Raw genomic sequence first — 15,675 nt, forward strand, 5'->3', positions numbered from 1 at the left:
AAGTTCCACCGCTCCCTTTCTGTCGGCCGGCCAGCCAGGTGCGGCACAAACCCAACTTGCCCAGCATCGAGCAGACATGGAACGGACTACTCGGATGGACTCGCCGAGCCCCAACATCTCCCGGCTGCTGCGAGAGCGAGAGCTTGGTGGGCAGCGCCCCGGTACCCATCTGCATCGGGAGCGCAAGGCCTATCTGTCGATCGTGCCGAACCACACCCTGCACAACATCGTCTATCCCCAGGGCCACTTTCGGAAATTCACACCCGACGGACAGGTGGGCTGACCCAGCCTCGATGCTGCGCTGACTCGCCCTGCGTCCCTGTCGATCTGCTTGTCGTTCTCTGCGTGCCCGAATGCAATCGCTCCGGGCAGCCCTGTCCCTGTCAGGATGGCGCTGCATCCCACGTCCGGACGATGCCGGGCACCATCACCATCACCAGTGCCTTTAACACCAATGCGCAATCGCCGGGTCGACCGTTTCCGCCCACAAGCATCTCGTTTTCTATACCCGGTGCTCTGTACAGGTATACAAATACCTCGGCCCGAGCGTCAACAGCCTCACCGTCGATGCCCGCAACGTCTTCGACACCCTCTTTTCGCTCGAATACGAAGTGCATCTCACCAACGGGCCCGAGTCGATCTGCAAGGAGTTCTGTCTGTTCTCTGCAGATCACAAATACGTAAGACTCCTGCTTCCAGATTCATTCAGTGCACGATATACGACGAGTATCCCAAACTGGGGCTGGGCTGGGCCTCGTCCACTTATCCAGCCGAGGAGGCCTGCGATCCCTCAAACTAACGGCCCTTGTCTGATTGCATCTGGCAACTGGGGTCCGGCCTTTTGGGACGGCGCCGGGCTGGGCTGGGTTGGTTCGGTCTGGCCTGGGCCGGGCTGCAGATGATTGTCGCCTCAACGGTGTCGAGCAATACCATCCACGACCGCCAGCGGCGATTCCCAAACTCCATGCGCGGAATGCAAGCCCTTGACAATGTCACCTTCTGGATCATCTGCATCAAAACAGGCGAGGTAGTAGATCGTGCCGATGCAGGACTGAATCGTGGATATCGATGGCGGATGGCTGTGTTCCTTTGGGCTCCCAGCATCACCAAAGCAACCTGAAAGCACGCCTCGATGCTTTATCTGTCGGTCGCTGACTTGCCTGCTTTTGCTTGCACTCCAGATTACCGATCGCCGTATCTATAAGGATGACCACATCTATCTGCAGAACCATTCGGGTGTACATCTCAACGGGAATCTCTTGGGCATTGTATCGGTCCCACATCAGTCCATTTATATCGTGCACATAACGGTAGGCGTCCGGTGATATCGTTTGGTTGACAGCATATCCATGCAGCCTTAGCCGTCGCTGACGTCTCTCCCTCCAGCCATCGGGCAAGTTCATCGATGTCCGGACGATTGGCTGGCTGAACTCCGAGGACGACGAGCTGCATCTCCAAAAACACTGGGATGCCGAGGAAAAATTCCAGCGCAAGCAGTACGAGAGCGAGAGCGCACATAGCCTGGACTACCTGCTGGATTCGGGTGGCTCCTCGCCCGTGACGCAGCCGCCTCCGGTCCAGTTCTCGCGGGGAGGACGCTATCACGGCGATGCATTTGACCCCAACCTGCATCAAGTCCCTGTATCGTCGGCTTCAGATCCGTCTCGCTTCAATATCCTCAGTCGCATTTGGAGCCAGACTTTTGCAGCCATGGATCCGCAGATCTCGGACGGCGAGTCGGTGAGTCATACGTATTGGCGGCTAGCGAGAAACAAATGCGGGGAAAGTGCTCGTGCCCTGTGGGAACATGGAATGCTGTAACTTGACTGACCTCGTTCGTGAACAGAGCCATATGCCTTTGAGCGGAATCAAGCACCGACTGATGGCGTATTTGTTCCGGCGGGCCGTGTCCTCCAAGAGCCCTCGGTGGGTGTCGATTGCTGTGCTGACATGGGTCATGCTGGGACAAACGGTGGTGCGCCGCCGGCCACCTAGCGACTGTGGCGCAAGTTGGTCGAAAGAGTAGCTCACGAGCGATCATGCCAATGATAGCAATGATAGCAATGATAGCAATGATAGCAATGATAGCAGCGGGAGCAATGAGTGCGACGCGACCAGAACATAATCGCAAATCGTGCTGAATCTCCGTGGCTGTGTGTATCATTGTGGACGCAGCATAATGCGCCACTACTACATGTCCTTCCAGCACTTTGCATCTCTCGCCATGTGGAGGATGCAGTTCCTCGATGACAGACACATTTTGATCAAGTTTGGAAGCCTGGAGCACGTCACCGGTCGGGTAAGGCCAGATCGCATGATGCTACACGATTGCGCCGCCCTCGCCAGCACTCCTTCAGACTCGGACCTCGCCAATTCACCACGATGGAATCGCTATCGGCTTGGCTGACGATAGAGTTCAGACTCGGCGTCATTCCATACCTCTTTTTTTGCCATCTACTCCCTCGAGACGACCCATATCATCGGCGTGTATGAAAGCAACTCGGAGGAGCTGCTCTCGATGTATGAGAAATGGAACTGCCTTCAATCGTCATCGTCGGCGCTGCCGCTGCGGACCACTCCCCACTCGTTCATAACCAACCCCTCCAACAACGAGTACGCACGCGATGCGCTGCGGAAGCAAATCCACTCGATCCGCAAGGCGCGCAACGGCGGGTAAGTATCGCAGCGCCGTTGGGCGGCACTCCCATGATGATTGTGGTGCCGTACCGCTGGAGCATCCACGGAGACGATCTGTCTGCTAACCCACATCTGTGCCCGCCAGAATGATCCAAGCAAATCGACGGGTCCTCCAGGCGCTTCCTGTTACTGCACAGTGCACTACGCCGAGTCCGTACTTTGACCACTCCATTTTCAGCTACGATGAGAAGGCCATCACCAACACCGAAAAGTGAGCATTTGCACGCCCCTCGCCAGCTGTGCTGAAGCGAAGCTGCTGCCCTACTGAGGTCTCACGGACTAGCGCTGGGTGTATTTACTCGTCTCGTTGCTGATAGGATACGCCAGTGTGTGGACATTCCAATCAAGTTTTACGATCGGGAAACGGGGTCGCTCAAGTACAAGTTTGATCTCGACATCCAATCCAATCCGCATGGATATGCTCCTCCGCCGCGCAACTCAAAGTGGGTGTCCATGGCCCGTCCACCGCTCTGCATGGTTCCACAGAGTGATATGGCTTGGTGTCCGTGCTGCTCGGCTGCGATTGCAACTCACTGGCGTCTCGTTGTTGCGCAGACGATATGTATCCTATGTGTTCCATCCTACAGATCCGCTGTTTTTCGCTATCGTTCAGTGCGCCGGACAGCCACCGGTTGTTAGTGTGCATCTGCGTGCCTGAGCGCAGGGCAAGCCAGCTGTCGCTGTACTTGCCGAGCTTCCTGGCCGCCGAATCGAGCCACATCGGGCAGCGTCCTGCTCAAGTCAATGGCTGCCTGCAAAATCACGTCTCCACTGCACACATCACGTCCCTCACCTGCACCGCATCCCCAAATCGCGTCGAAACAGCCACGGCGACAAAAAACAAAACTGACAACAAAACAAATGGCGCATTGCGCATCCGATAGACTCTGCATGTAATGCGCTTCTTTTTGAAATCAAAATCAGACACCTCTTTCTTGTGCCGTTCTCGAATCTGTGCCGCGATTACCGGCCGCTGGCTCAATCTAGGTCAGCGCCAGCGCGATCGTTCCTGCTCAGATCAGACTTCCCCGATGGAAATCGGTTCATGGCGCCGCCGCGCTTGATGCCTTGCGGAATGTCCATCTATCAACGCCGTGCCTTTGCTACAGCTCCGAGCCAAAGCCTGAGATCAGAGCCTAAGTCTGAGGTCGCTGCAGTTCATGGTCTGCGCGCATCAGTGCTTGACAAACCAGGCCTTGAGCTTGGCGAGCACTTCGTTGTACGTTTTCCTCTCGGGCAAGGTCTCGTCCACCAAGCCATCGGCATACTTGAGATCGATGATCACTCGGTATTCGTCGAACGAGAATTTGAACGGAGCATCCTTGAGTGACTCGATAAGCTCCTGATAGCGTCAAGGGCAATGTACCGAGTCAACCGACATGAACAGTGCCCAACGGACGTGCCCGTGATCAACCAGCATGAGTGCAGTCTCTCGTCCAGCAGACATTGCGCATAGGCCACATACCTCTGGGCTCATCTGGAGAAGCTTGAAGTAGTGGCCGGCACGGTCAAGGCTCTTCTCCTCGACCGAGCTTATGTTGTTGATGTTTTGCTGGAGCGATCGATAATTTTTGATCAACTTGTCGGCGCCATAGTCGTTGATGCGGCGGATGTAACGAACGCTGTTGCAGAGCAAGTGCGTGATCAAGGCAGCAATGCCGTCAAAGACGAATCTGGCCCACACAGGTTGCGATCGAGCGAAGGAAGGGAAGGAGGGAGGGAGGGAGGCTGTGAGTAGGAGATCCTGCGCTCTGCGCAACCAGTGCTCGATACTGCAACGAGTGCACGGCTGCGGACAGGCATACTTCATCCGTCGGGGCATCAACGTCGAGAGGAGGCACTCCTCCATCAGGGCCATGTCGTTGTTTAGCATTCCGATGTAGCCGTCAGGTCCGGCTGGTGGGCTGTCCAGCACATAGCTTCCCTAGAGAGTGTGTGGTATTCGTTGTCATGACGGATGAGCACGGAGGTGAATTACCTCATCTCAGCTGCCTTAGATACTGTCTCTCTCCAGGTGACAAATGCCTGGCTCGACCAGCACCCAGTAAATGCGCCGTTAACTGTATCGGCTGCGGTGCTCACCTCTCGGAAGGCAAGGTCGAGATAGTACATGCAGTGGAGCCGCACTTCGATCCTCAGCGAGAACAGAGACACCTCCGAGAGGTTCTGGAAGCTATCGAGTATATCGTTTGTGCGACTGGGGCGGCCGAGTCAATGCAGGTGAGTTTTAATGTGCACCCGTGCGTGGTCGTGGAGCATGCAAAGAAAGGGCAATGGGGCACCACTAACGTGATCATGTCGGGCGTCAGAGGCAAGATGGTTGATCTCTCTTCCTCCACGATCATAGCAGGGAGACTGTCGAGCGACCAGTTGATGGAATCCTGATGGGGCCGACGAAGCAAACAAACAAGCGCACAGCATGTATCGTTAGTCGTGCCCTTTATGAAGCCCGCTCATTTCATATTGCCACAGGTACCTCTCCCAAATCCTCTTGACTGGCCAAACTATCCTTCGCGAGAGGCGATGGCTGGGGGACAGCCTCGCTTCGGATACGCAGTTGAATGATCTGTGACAGAAGCCATTCCTGGATATGACGATTGGTTAGTCGATCGCAGGCGACTCACGCGAGGGCACGATCGATGCCGTGGCTAGGAAGGAGCGCGATCACACAATAGAAAGGCGCTGCAGAGTCGAGTCGATGACCAATCATCGCAACCCTCGCGGCTGAGTTGTGCATGGTCCACCGCCCCATACCGTGCTGTGATGAAGATGGGCGATCGACTGAATCTTTCTGAGATCAAAGATCAGCTCTGGTTGGTACAGCGACCGTTCGGACTTGAGCTGCTGCTCCAGGATGATTTCCTGTTGTATCATTCGTCAAGTGACTGTTAGTGAACGAAGGGTGCAAATATTCTGCTCGATCGCGGTGGCCAGGATGACACCGAGACTGGAGCCTTGGGCCGTGACATCGTACCATTTGTCCAAGCTTTTCGTTGACATCTTTGTTGACGGGCTGAGTCGATATGGTGCGGGTGGGCTGGTCAGGTCCGGATGGGCTCTCATAATTCGGCACGCGGCAGGCGAAAGCGTGCTGGTGATTGAGAGAGATACGTACCCCTTTCAAGAAATATGTGTTTTGAATGAGAATATGCACCAGGTCCTCATGCTGTGCCCAGTTGGCAGTCAGAATCTCGGTTGGGCGGTCCAAGGCGACGCCGTCCTGCGACATGATTCCTGCGATGCGCACAGAGTGTCAGCAAACCACCAGCAGCGACAGAGATGATTGCCGCATCTGCACTTGCAACCGCACGTGCGAGCTAACGGCTCCAGCCAAGCTCAGATATGGCGAAGTAGTGCCTACCACGGAAGCGCCCGCAGCACTTTTCGTAATATCGAATAATCAAAATCTCTATCATCTTCACAAACTCGTCCTGGTGTACTGGCAGCTCAAGGAGACTGCGACACATCTCGTGGATCAGCACCACCAAGGCGATTCCGCTCTGGTAGCAGTGCCAGCAGCAGCAGCCGCATTGATGGATTAGGCTCTCGCGATTCAACAGCGTTGGCTCATTCAAGTCATAAGAATGTTGGGCTACAGGGACTCACCTTGAGCAACGGGTAGCCGGAGAGCTCGCAACAATACTCTGTCTGGAAGGCATCCGATCCTGTGGCCGCAGTGATCTGGCGAGTCAATGGCGAGTGCTGCCTGGCTGGATCAATGAGGAGACTATCTTGATGACACAGGAACTCAGAGGATCTGCCTACCGTTGACGTATTGATTGTAATAGTCCAACACACGCTGTTCGATCTGCGGCATAAAGTCTTCCATGATAAAGTCGTCCATAAACGGTATGAATCCCGAAAACTTGCATTTGAACACGCTTTCGCCGATCCAAGATGTGAGGGAATGGCAATCAGTTGTTGTGTGAGCGTGCGCATGACGCACACAGAGAAGTGCAAAACACGTAGCAGAGCGCGCTGTCATTTCAAGGCAAACAGGCATATGCACCTGAGCTTGGGCGAGCCCTCGACGTTGATGATGAACTCGCACGTGGGTCCAAATACGGCCAGGATGTTGTATGCATCCGGCTGGTGGACGAGCATCCGATGACCTGTGGCAATGACATGGGCGTATTTGTCGACTATGCCAATGCCAAGGGCCGTCATCTGGTCGTGCTCGCTGGTGTCGACGCCAAAGTTTGTATCGAGACCGCCAGAGGTGTTTTGGGACTGGGCCTCCATTTTGTGATATAGCGCCAAGATATCATCTGACGGAACCAGGCCAGCAAGATGGTATAGATTCTGGCGACCATAGCAAATGGCAGGATGATGGGTTGTTAGGCACGTCGCGCACTCGAGTGGAGCACAAAGGCACTTGGCTGGAACAATACCTTGCTCACTCCCTGCTTCTTCGGGCGCCGCTCTCGCAGGATTTGGTTGAGATCGTTGCTCTCGACAGCCACACGCTTGGACGTGGTGATGTAGTCCGAGATAAGGGTCTTGACCTAAGAAGCAGCAGTCAGTTAGGCATGGCCGACGATGCCAGACCATGCAGCGAGAGGCCAAGGCTCATGCGACTGGGCTGCTCAAGTAGTTCAATCTGAAAGTGTCGCCGAGGTACTTGAGCCGTCTCATGTTGCCTACCTCGCTCTCGACGGCTACCACAACATCCTTCATCATGTACCCTACATTTGACCCGAGCACAAAAATCACATCGCCAATGGTGGCTCAGTTTGTTGGAACCCATCGCAACAATGGCCGAAGAAGCACCCTGTGGTGATGGTCCTCTGGCCTCGTCACTTACACTGGTCGCTCAGATTCCCTGACTGTGGGTTCTCCTGCAATTGCAGCCGAGAGAGGCGGGTCAAGCAAAAAGTCAGCATCGCGAACGAGTGTATAGCCTCTCGCCGATCCGTTCTTCCAAGACGTCATCCACTCACAACAACTTGAGCAAGGAAGCATGGTCAAGGCTTGATCATCACCTTTGAGATCTGCTGCACCACCGAAACCACAAAGGCGTGACCCTCGAGGACACACTGCAGTTTCTTGTACAGGTCGCTCAAAAACTCAACCAACAGCCCAGACTCCTCCTTGGACGGACTGCCGAACAAATCGGGCAGCATCAGCGAGGAAGTGGTGGTTTCGAGGCCAGGGGCAGCTCTGGACGAGCCTGACTTGAAGGCTGTCTGGGTGGCCCTGCCGAATGACACAATCAGATGAGTATCGGCGGCCGGACTAAATCCTGGTTCAGCCCAATGGTGCATTCCAAACGCCGACGTCACAGAAAACACTGTCCTTTCAAACAGAGGACTGGAAAAGGTGTGCTGCAGAGCCCACGGCGACTTACTGCTGACTCGTTTCTTGCAAGGTCCTCTCGACCAGATAGTACAACTCGATGGACATACGCTCCTTGATCATGTCACTCGAATCTGCAAGCTTCCCGAGATGGAAGAGTCCCTCGATCAAGGACGCCATGTAAATGTTTGAATCGGTTTCTGGATCAACCGAATCGTCATCCTGCCACCGAGAGCATCAGTGGATGTTAGCTGCTGTCCCAGTGCACCATTCCCTTATTACCGGAGCCCCTTCGATTTCGGTTTGGTATGCTCACCGCAGACGTTTCATCCCCTTGGTCATCCGAGGCTGGGTTTCCCAGAGTTTTGGATGGTGGTCGTATGAAATAAGCATCTGGTAGATCTAGCTCTGTGCAACAAGTGCTTATCCAAGTGTCCAGGCTGAAGTACATTCTCTCTGTACCTTTGCTGGCAAATTTTCTGCTCTCCTTGACAGCCAGGTTATCGTTGGAACCTTTCATTCAGACCCAAGCACCAGTGCCGAGTGTCGAGTGTCGAGTGTCGAGTGTCGAGTGTCGAGTGTCGAGTGTCGAGTGTCGAGTGTCGAGTGTCGAATGGATAAATGACATTTGTATCATCGTAGCAAGTGTCAGGAGACGGGGAAATCTGTCAGTTGATGACGCTTCATACTTTCCGCCATCGATCTTCGTGGATATCGCTCGGCGATGCAGTAGATACAGACCCTGTTTCCCCAAGCGCTCGAGGCTGAAGGGACTCTTGAGATAGAGATGGTTATGCAGCTCCTCGATGAGTGTTTCGTGGATTTTCTGAAGAGGATTGATCGTTTGATGGTACGACACGTGGGTGATGAGTAAGGACGCACGAGTCTCACCGCAAGGCTGGAACAATGGAGCCGGCGGTTACTGTCGCATGGTGATACGCACGCTTTGGATTTCGATGAGGTTCTCTCGGGTTTGTTCCAAGCCACCAATCTCCCGACACTCAGTTCCGTTGGCGGTCTTGAGGGCCGCCATGAGCGTGCGGACGGCGGCGAGGTATAACTTGCGCGATATGAGACTCTCGATCACCGATGGCGTCTTTTGGAGGTCGTCGCTGTGGTCAAGCGCGGGAGCACGCAGTTAGAGTCATGATGAACTTGGTGTGTGTTGGGCTTGGGAGGCAGGACAAGTAAACGTGCTGTTTACAGCTTATTTGGGCTATCAAGAAGAGGATTCGTACATGACATCCAGGAGCCGGGACATCTCCTTGTATTGGAGGCTCTTCAAAAAGAGGTGGAGCAGATCGAAGCGCTTGCACTGGAGTAGCTCGCGACACTGCTCCAGATTCTGTCGGACAAGCCTGGTTCGTCGCTGCGAGTCTGTGGTTGTGGCAGTGAAGGGGAGGAGATACAAGATACCATTTGTATTGAAATCGAGAAGGTCCGAGACGGGATCGCTGCGATAACGGCCAGAGTATCGGCACGGCAGTCTGTGTCGCTTGCTCAAGTTATGGCGAACAGACGATACGAGGCACCATTGACCCGTCGACAATGTGGCACCCACCTGAGATATGGTCTACAACTCCGCTGAAGGCCTGGATGGCCGAGTTGAAGGCTTGGTGATAGTCTGTCAGAGCCCGTTGGTCAGATAAACGGCCGTGAGCATCACTGGGTTGGCTGGGTAGCCGATGGCCAGGGCTGGACTTACCGTTCACGAGCACGTCCATGGCTGACTCTAGCTTGCCGTAGATCTCGGTGAAGGCCTTGTAGTTCTTGCCCAGGGTGCTCGAGTCCAGCAGCGACAGTGAGTGGGGCACTGGGTTGAACTGACGACGCCCAGCAAGATGTCGTGAGAAACGGTCAGCAATGAACATGGATGGCAGTTATAAAGCAGCCCTTCCGCCTCCTGCCTCAGCACACGGATCGGGTTGCAGACACAAGGATGGGCGATGAAAGGAATGGTGAAATTGGCCTCGGAACCCGTCGCGATTTACCGCACACGATGCGATCATCGCCCTGCCAAAACAGCATGCAGCACGGCCGACGCGATGCAGTTGGCGGCCTGCAAGAGCAGGATGTGCTTCATGGCGCCTGTGCCCTGCCCAGAGACAATCCCCTTCCTGTCGCTGCCGAGATGATACCCACGTCGTCTTCCGTCATGAAGCTCCACGACATTTCGATTTCACTCATGACGCCTTTAACGATGGGCGGTAGGGTGTTGTTTTGCTCATCGTCACCGTCGGACTCGCGATCCATCAAGTCGCTGCCATAGGACAACGCGATCGCACTCGCCGGCCCGCTCGAGTTGCTTCGGAATCGCTCTCCCCTGACGCCCTGCGAGCCTCGCACGTCGAGGTTTGGGCTGCGAGAGTTTGCGATCTTTCCACTAGGTCGATTGCCGCCGAACATGGGTGTGGGTGTTGGGTCTGTTTCGACGGTTGCGGAGGTTTTGCTGGCTGAAGGAGATGAAGAAGTTTGAGTGGTGCGGATGGAGGCACAAATGATTATGGGTGCGATGGTGGTGGACGGTGAGTGCCAGACGGTTCCGAGAGGAGGCAGGCAAAGCGCAAATCAAATTGCAGGTAAACCGGGCAGTACTTGAAAGCGCGAAGAGCCGGGAGCGTGAACAATTGCTATATATTGGTTTGGAGGAAGTGCGAGCGAATATGCGAATGGAAGGAATGGAGGGGGGGGGGCCGAGTCAACCCAAGCCAAGGCAAGCCAAGCCGGGTGTCGATGAGGAGACACTCCTCTGCACGCCAGCTCCGGGCGAGAAGGCCAAGAGGCCCGACAATTTCATCGTGGTCAACCCAATCAAGCACTCTCTCTGTTGGGGCGACGGGGCGCCAAGCACTGTGAAGATGGGGGAGGGGACGTCGAGGACATCAGACAAGATGCTTCTCCAAGAACAGACCGCAGCCGTTCGCACTGCCGCGATGGAGGACTCTTTCGCGATGCCAGTGATGCTTTCGAAGGATATTCAAAAGCCCCGAGCAGTCAGCCAGTCCCGGATTTGGTTGACATAGTTGCCTTTCAGCCGAATGCTATGGGTGAGCGGGTTGACGACAATGTTCTGGGGAGGGATGATCTGTTCCAGATCCTTTGCAAGCCGCTGCAGAAGCACGGGCAGAGTCGGAGAGGAGAGAGACCGCGGGAGAGTCAGCGAGAGGGCCTCAATCGCGGGAATAGACTGACCAATCGCTCAATTGAACCGCTTGCAGGACTGGGCACGGCTTGTGCGAAGGACAGGCAAGCAGACGGAGGGCGCATACGCAGCGGAGCAAGCCTGTGGTTTGTTCCGCATGGTAGCCTCAAGCCCGATCGCCATATACATGTCCGCCGAGCCAGGCGCCGAGTCTGTCTGTCCTGGGTTCCGACTGCTCGATCGCAGGATGCAGGTTGGATTTGCACGGTGGATGCGGCCCGTACCTCAATATCGCCTTCGATTCTGCGGATCAGCGTCAGGTGCCGCGAGCGGTTGTTGCGAAAGTCCGAATAGACCGGCAGCCATCCGGCCACGGTGGTGCGCTTGACATTGTAGGCCAGCTGTTCCTTCGGGATCGCTTCGGTGGTGCTCGGCAGGACGACGTCGATAGTCTTGGTGACGTTGGGCTTCTTTCGCTTGTCGATCAGGGTGATGAACCGCTGCTGGATCGAGACTGGATTTGACTTGGCTGCGAATGCCGATGGCAGTCGTGACGAGCGGGCAATCTGAGCAAAGGACATGGTGCTGGAGGCTGGACGAATATGGGCTGGGCGAGAGCAGGATCGTCGGGAGGCGGGATGTGTGTTCGGCTCGATCGGACAGTCGGTCGGTCGGTCGGTCGGTCGGTCGGTCGGCCGGGTTGGGGGGCTCTGTCGATCGGTCGATCGGGGTCTGGGGCAGATGCGCAACGGCGAAGGACCAGAGAAAACGCAGAAAAAAAGCGGTGCGCAATGAATGCGGTTCGAATTCGCGGCCGAACCAGCCGCTGCGATCGGCCGCGTTGCTCCCGAGCCAGCAAACAGCAGCCAACAGCCCGACAAGAGGATCGACCAGACAGGGCGGCGGGAGAGGGGGAGGCTGGATTCCAAAAAAACGCAAAGCGGAGGCCGAGCCCGGCGCAGACCCCATCTGGAGCAGCAATGATGAGCGACCCCAAGAACGAGCTCGCATTCGAGGGCGTCAACACCGGCCTGATGGACGAAGGTGGGCCTCACATCCACCAGCCCTGCCGCCGGGCCATGTCTCTCGCCGTGAAGGCTCTGTGCTGGCTGACCATCGAGCCGGAGAGACGGCGGCGGCGGCGGCGGCGACATGCCCGACAATGCATCAGGATGCACGGCAGACCGGCTGGCTCGATGAAGATTGCTGAATCGGAAGGGCGATGATGTCGTATCCGCACCCGGCTCGATCGCACTGCACTTGTAGCTGGTCGTTCGCCACTCATTCGAGTCTCTGTTGCTGCAGACAAGTTACGCAAGTACAAGATGCTGAAGCGGAAAGTCGGCGAACTTGAGGAGGTATGTGCGCCTATCAAGTACTCCAGTGTCCATCGATCCAGCAGGCCACTCGAGTACAGGATCCATCGTATGAGCTGACGACTGCAACTCGCGCCCTCTCGATCGAAAGCGGAACGAGCACATGCTGCTGAGACTGGAAAAGGCCAAGCAGAACATCCAGAAGCTTCGGTTTGAGAAAAGGTATCGTCGAAACGGCTGAGCCAGCCGACATGCCGTGTCATCAGGAGCCGCTCCGCATGGCACTTGGGTCCGACATGGGGCAGTTGTCCTGGTGTCTTGGCCACTGGACTCGAAACATACCAGATGACGGCGGTCGCTTATGGCATATGAACCAACGATAGATACCTGTACGATAAGCTGGATCGGAACAAAGGTGCATCGCGGTCAGACGGCACCTCGAACTCGGACTCGGAGGTGAGCAAGCCGTCGATACTGGATGTGTCGTGGCAGACAGTGTCCGGTGTAGAAGGCTGCAGAGACGTCCAAGTTGCTGTCGACAGCGATCCGCCGAATATTGATCAGCCGGAATACAATGAGCCGGGCAATTGTCGAGCCGACCATTGATAAACCTGCTGTCAGCGACCAAGCGGACAAACCAGACAGCACTGATGCTAGAGTGTGCTGATGGATAGGTGGGAGCAGTCACTGACTTGCAGCACATCGATACACAGCGCGAGGCTCAGCAAAAGCAGGCGGCCACTCCGGCTCGCAAGAAGAGCGGCCCAGCGCCCAAGAAGGTCAAGCCCGATCCTAAGGCGCCTAAGCGTCCGGCAAACGCTTTTCTGATGTGGTGCCAGGCCCAGCGACCAAGACTTCGCGAGGAGCTCCAGCGTGAAGTATCGTGGCCCGAGACAACCAAGATGCTCTCGCCTCGGTGGAAGACTCTCAGCGATCACGAACGTCAGAGTAAGTGCATCCCTTGGCAAGCACCGCACCGCTCGGATGCCCATCCGCATGCACTGCATAAGAATGACTGCTTTTGGAGGGACCGCCACAGGAGATTGATATTGAGGACGTTGATGCTGAGTGAAGGGCAGGATGCAATGTTTGCACGGGTCGTTGCCATATCCAAGTTGCAGCTTCGGCTCGCCCCACCGAGGATCGAGGCGATGGTTGGTGGATATGCGAATGCAGGACATGCGGCAGCGACTCATCCCAATGTCCCTTGCTCGGGCCGTGGTCTCGACTTGATTTTGCATACCATTCAACATCATGTCCGCAACTACATCATCCGGGACTGACTTGGAATGCCTGCGCTCAGAGTACATCGGTAGGTTGATTCGAGCTGTGGATAGAGGAGCAGGAGAACAGATGGGCCAGAATCGCAGTCGCTGAGAATATCCACCGACAACGGTGCTAGCCTGCGTACCGGGCCGGTGGTGTCAACCCGATGGAGTCGTTTGGTGTCATCAATGTCCAACCGTGCAGCCTCACTAATCGGCGGTCCAACTCGCGCTCCTATTCTGCTGATCCACTTGGTCGAATCAACTCAATCTGTTCAATCAACTGAATGTGCCCAAACAACTCAACGGTCCGATCGAATCGATCTGTCCGCGACGGCGTCGGAATCGCAGACACCTACAACAACGAGCTGGCAATCTACACCCAGAAGATCTCGGACTACCAGATGGCCGGCGGACGGGTGGAGACCAAGCCGCTGAAGCGCACGAATGCCCGGCCGGAGAAGTCGGCGGCGGATCCCCTGAGCATCCCCCTCAACTTGCCAATCGAGGGATCCAGCGAGGAGCAGCCCGACCATTGAGCCATGGGACAGCGCGGCGGATGTGGGTATCCACCTGCTTGACCAAGCCACGCTGCTGTTGATGTAAATATACTTTTGGGCTGCATCGAGGCGGCGACTCTGGAAGCGCGGATACGGGTGTATAGATATATATATGTGTCGTCTGGAATGGGTCAGTGATGTGTGTGAAATGGGCGATGGCGAAGCAACGGCGGTCGGATAGGGTTTGTGAATTGGATCGGCCAGGACGGCGCGGCGTACGAGTATGGCAAGGCGGTGGATGGTGGTCGGTGGATAGTGGATGGATGGCGGTCGGTGGAGGGAAAGACGGGCGCGTGAGTTTGAGGGGTGATCGGATCAAGCCGCAGGACGACCACGCAGACAAAAGCAGCACAGCGCCGTCGACCGCACGCACGTTCACGATGCCACCGTCGGGTGCGGCTGTCGTTCCGGTCATGATGGCCAGACCGGCGCGGCTGGCCCAGCAAATGCCCTGCCCCTCTCGATCGGGACATGTCTTGCATCCGAAGCAACGGAGACGAGGCCGACCATCGCCGCCGACTCGGCCTCCACTTCCTTGCGACGGTGCGTTTGTTTGCGTCCTGGTGCGATCCTGCGCAGGGTGGCCCATGGAATCCCGATATGGGCCGCTGCCAGCCGCCTTGCGGAAGCGAGTGCCGGCCTTCAGGAGCAGCGTGGGCCCAAGTGCGCATCACGGGGCCCTTGTCTTGTCGCCGTCGAGTCCATTTCGCCCAACAGCCAAGCAGCCGTTGGTCGAGATTGGTTGTGGCCTGCTGGACCGGTGCGCTCTTTGGCCTCCAGGAGGCGATCGCTCGACGGCGATCTCTCTCTCTCGGTCCTGCTGCTCAATGCCCCCCTCGGCATCTCCAAGTCGCTGTCCTTCTCCACTGCAATCCTTTTGCTGCATCGCTCGTCCACAGCCCGGCGGCGCTCGTGTGTCGTCCCACTGATCCGCCCCACATGTCACCGCCCCTTGCTTGCGCTTGTCCGTTGCCCCAAAACGCGCCGCGTCCGATCCTGTGCGACCGCCTGTGTGACTCAGAGTGTGGGGTCGGCCGGCCAATCCGCAGCGAGGGTGGGGTATCGCAGGACTATTTAGCCCCGCCCGCCTGCTCGTCCTCTCTCGTCTCCCATCTGCCTTCCTTCCCACGCCCGTCTCTGCTGCCAGCCGCCCGGCATTCCTTCCTCTCTGGCTCCTATCCCCCCAAGTTTACTTGCGTTCGTTCGCACCCATGCACCCCTCGCACGACAAGCCAAGTTTCACCGAGAGCTGCAAGAAGCTCTACCGCAAGATTGTTCCCAAGACCAGCGGCGCCTCATCGGCGTCGGTTTATAGCGCCGCACCTCCCGCCCAGTCCATCAGCACGACTTCCCTTGCCTCGGCCCATTCCGGCGACCACTTCAAGCGCGTGGTCCAGGCC

General features: G+C 56.5%; 4 protein-coding genes across 4 annotated transcripts; 2 read left to right on the forward strand and 2 right to left on the reverse strand.

Annotated features, from left to right (window-relative positions):
* Positions 1 to 31: 31 nt before the first annotated feature.
* Positions 32 to 3,549, forward strand: BJ171DRAFT_128753 (De-etiolated protein 1 Det1-domain-containing protein). Its single transcript, XM_053105625.1, has 11 exons — positions 32 to 274; positions 492 to 680; positions 899 to 1,027; positions 1,182 to 1,310; positions 1,387 to 1,740; positions 1,847 to 1,926; positions 2,176 to 2,299; positions 2,414 to 2,673; positions 2,783 to 2,908; positions 3,015 to 3,140; positions 3,253 to 3,549. Exons 1-11 carry the CDS (start codon positions 77 to 79, stop codon positions 3,353 to 3,355), a joined length of 1,818 nt encoding a protein of 605 aa, XP_052966184.1. The 5' UTR covers positions 32 to 76; the 3' UTR covers positions 3,356 to 3,549.
* Positions 3,550 to 10,398, reverse strand: BJ171DRAFT_622103 (Sec8 exocyst complex component-specific domain-containing protein; the record flags this gene model as incomplete). Its single annotated transcript, XM_053115443.1, has 26 exons — positions 3,550 to 4,039; positions 4,163 to 4,370; positions 4,503 to 4,621; positions 4,780 to 4,894; positions 4,987 to 5,078; positions 5,174 to 5,281; positions 5,452 to 5,559; positions 5,672 to 5,710; positions 5,813 to 5,931; positions 6,059 to 6,197; positions 6,304 to 6,362; positions 6,463 to 6,578; positions 6,707 to 6,999; positions 7,089 to 7,202; positions 7,342 to 7,382; positions 7,502 to 7,535; positions 7,680 to 7,893; positions 8,045 to 8,214; positions 8,309 to 8,340; positions 8,455 to 8,505; positions 8,734 to 8,818; positions 8,936 to 9,104; positions 9,231 to 9,369; positions 9,554 to 9,616; positions 9,698 to 9,815; positions 10,135 to 10,398. The coding sequence occupies 26 exons, from the start codon at positions 10,396 to 10,398 to the stop codon at positions 3,872 to 3,874; spliced, it is 3,177 nt and encodes a 1,058-aa protein (XP_052966185.1). The 3' UTR covers positions 3,550 to 3,871.
* A 205-nt stretch (positions 10,399 to 10,603) lies between these two features.
* On the reverse strand, positions 10,604 to 11,820 carry BJ171DRAFT_599635 (mitochondrial large subunit ribosomal protein-domain-containing protein). Its single transcript, XM_053114946.1, has 2 exons — positions 11,419 to 11,820; positions 10,604 to 11,101 (listed from the first exon to the last, which is right to left on the reverse strand). Exons 1-2 carry the CDS (start codon positions 11,713 to 11,715, stop codon positions 10,970 to 10,972), a joined length of 429 nt encoding a protein of 142 aa, XP_052966186.1. The 5' UTR covers positions 11,716 to 11,820; the 3' UTR covers positions 10,604 to 10,969.
* BJ171DRAFT_507645 (uncharacterized protein) lies at positions 11,791 to 14,359 on the forward strand. The gene is made up of 7 exons (XM_053111242.1): positions 11,791 to 12,178; positions 12,440 to 12,492; positions 12,602 to 12,672; positions 12,834 to 12,906; positions 13,164 to 13,398; positions 13,754 to 13,762; positions 14,067 to 14,359. Exons 1-7 carry the CDS (start codon positions 11,926 to 11,928, stop codon positions 14,252 to 14,254), a joined length of 882 nt encoding a protein of 293 aa, XP_052966187.1. The 5' UTR covers positions 11,791 to 11,925; the 3' UTR covers positions 14,255 to 14,359.
* Positions 14,360 to 15,675: the final 1,316 nt, after the last annotated feature.

Source organism: Polychytrium aggregatum (genome assembly GCF_025602895.1).
Source record: "Polychytrium aggregatum strain JEL109 chromosome Unknown BJ171scaffold_21, whole genome shotgun sequence".
Taxonomy (NCBI): domain Eukaryota; kingdom Fungi; phylum Chytridiomycota; class Chytridiomycetes; order Polychytriales; genus Polychytrium; species Polychytrium aggregatum.

Coding starts and splice junctions, on each gene's coding strand:
- BJ171DRAFT_507645 (XM_053111242.1), top strand. CDS start 11,926: ATGAATGCGGTTCGAATTCGCGGCCGAACCAGCCGCTGCGATCGGCCG. Junction 12,179..12,439: donor CACCGGCCTGATGGACGAAG/GTGGGCCTCACA, acceptor CTGTTGCTGCAG/ACAAGTTACGCAAGTACAAG. Junction 12,673..12,833: donor AAGCTTCGGTTTGAGAAAAG/GTATCGTCGAAA, acceptor AACCAACGATAG/ATACCTGTACGATAAGCTGG.
- BJ171DRAFT_599635 (XM_053114946.1), bottom strand. CDS start 11,715: ATGTCCTTTGCTCAGATTGCCCGCTCGTCACGACTGCCATCGGCATTC. Junction 11,102..11,418: donor GAATCGAAGGCGATATTGAG/GTACGGGCCGCA, acceptor GTGCTTCTGCAG/CGGCTTGCAAAGGATCTGGA.
- BJ171DRAFT_128753 (XM_053105625.1), top strand. CDS start 77: ATGGAACGGACTACTCGGATGGACTCGCCGAGCCCCAACATCTCCCGG. Junction 1,028..1,181: donor TCTGCATCAAAACAGGCGAG/GTAGTAGATCGT, acceptor CTTGCACTCCAG/ATTACCGATCGCCGTATCTA. Junction 2,300..2,413: donor TGGAGCACGTCACCGGTCGG/GTAAGGCCAGAT, acceptor GGCTGACGATAG/AGTTCAGACTCGGCGTCATT.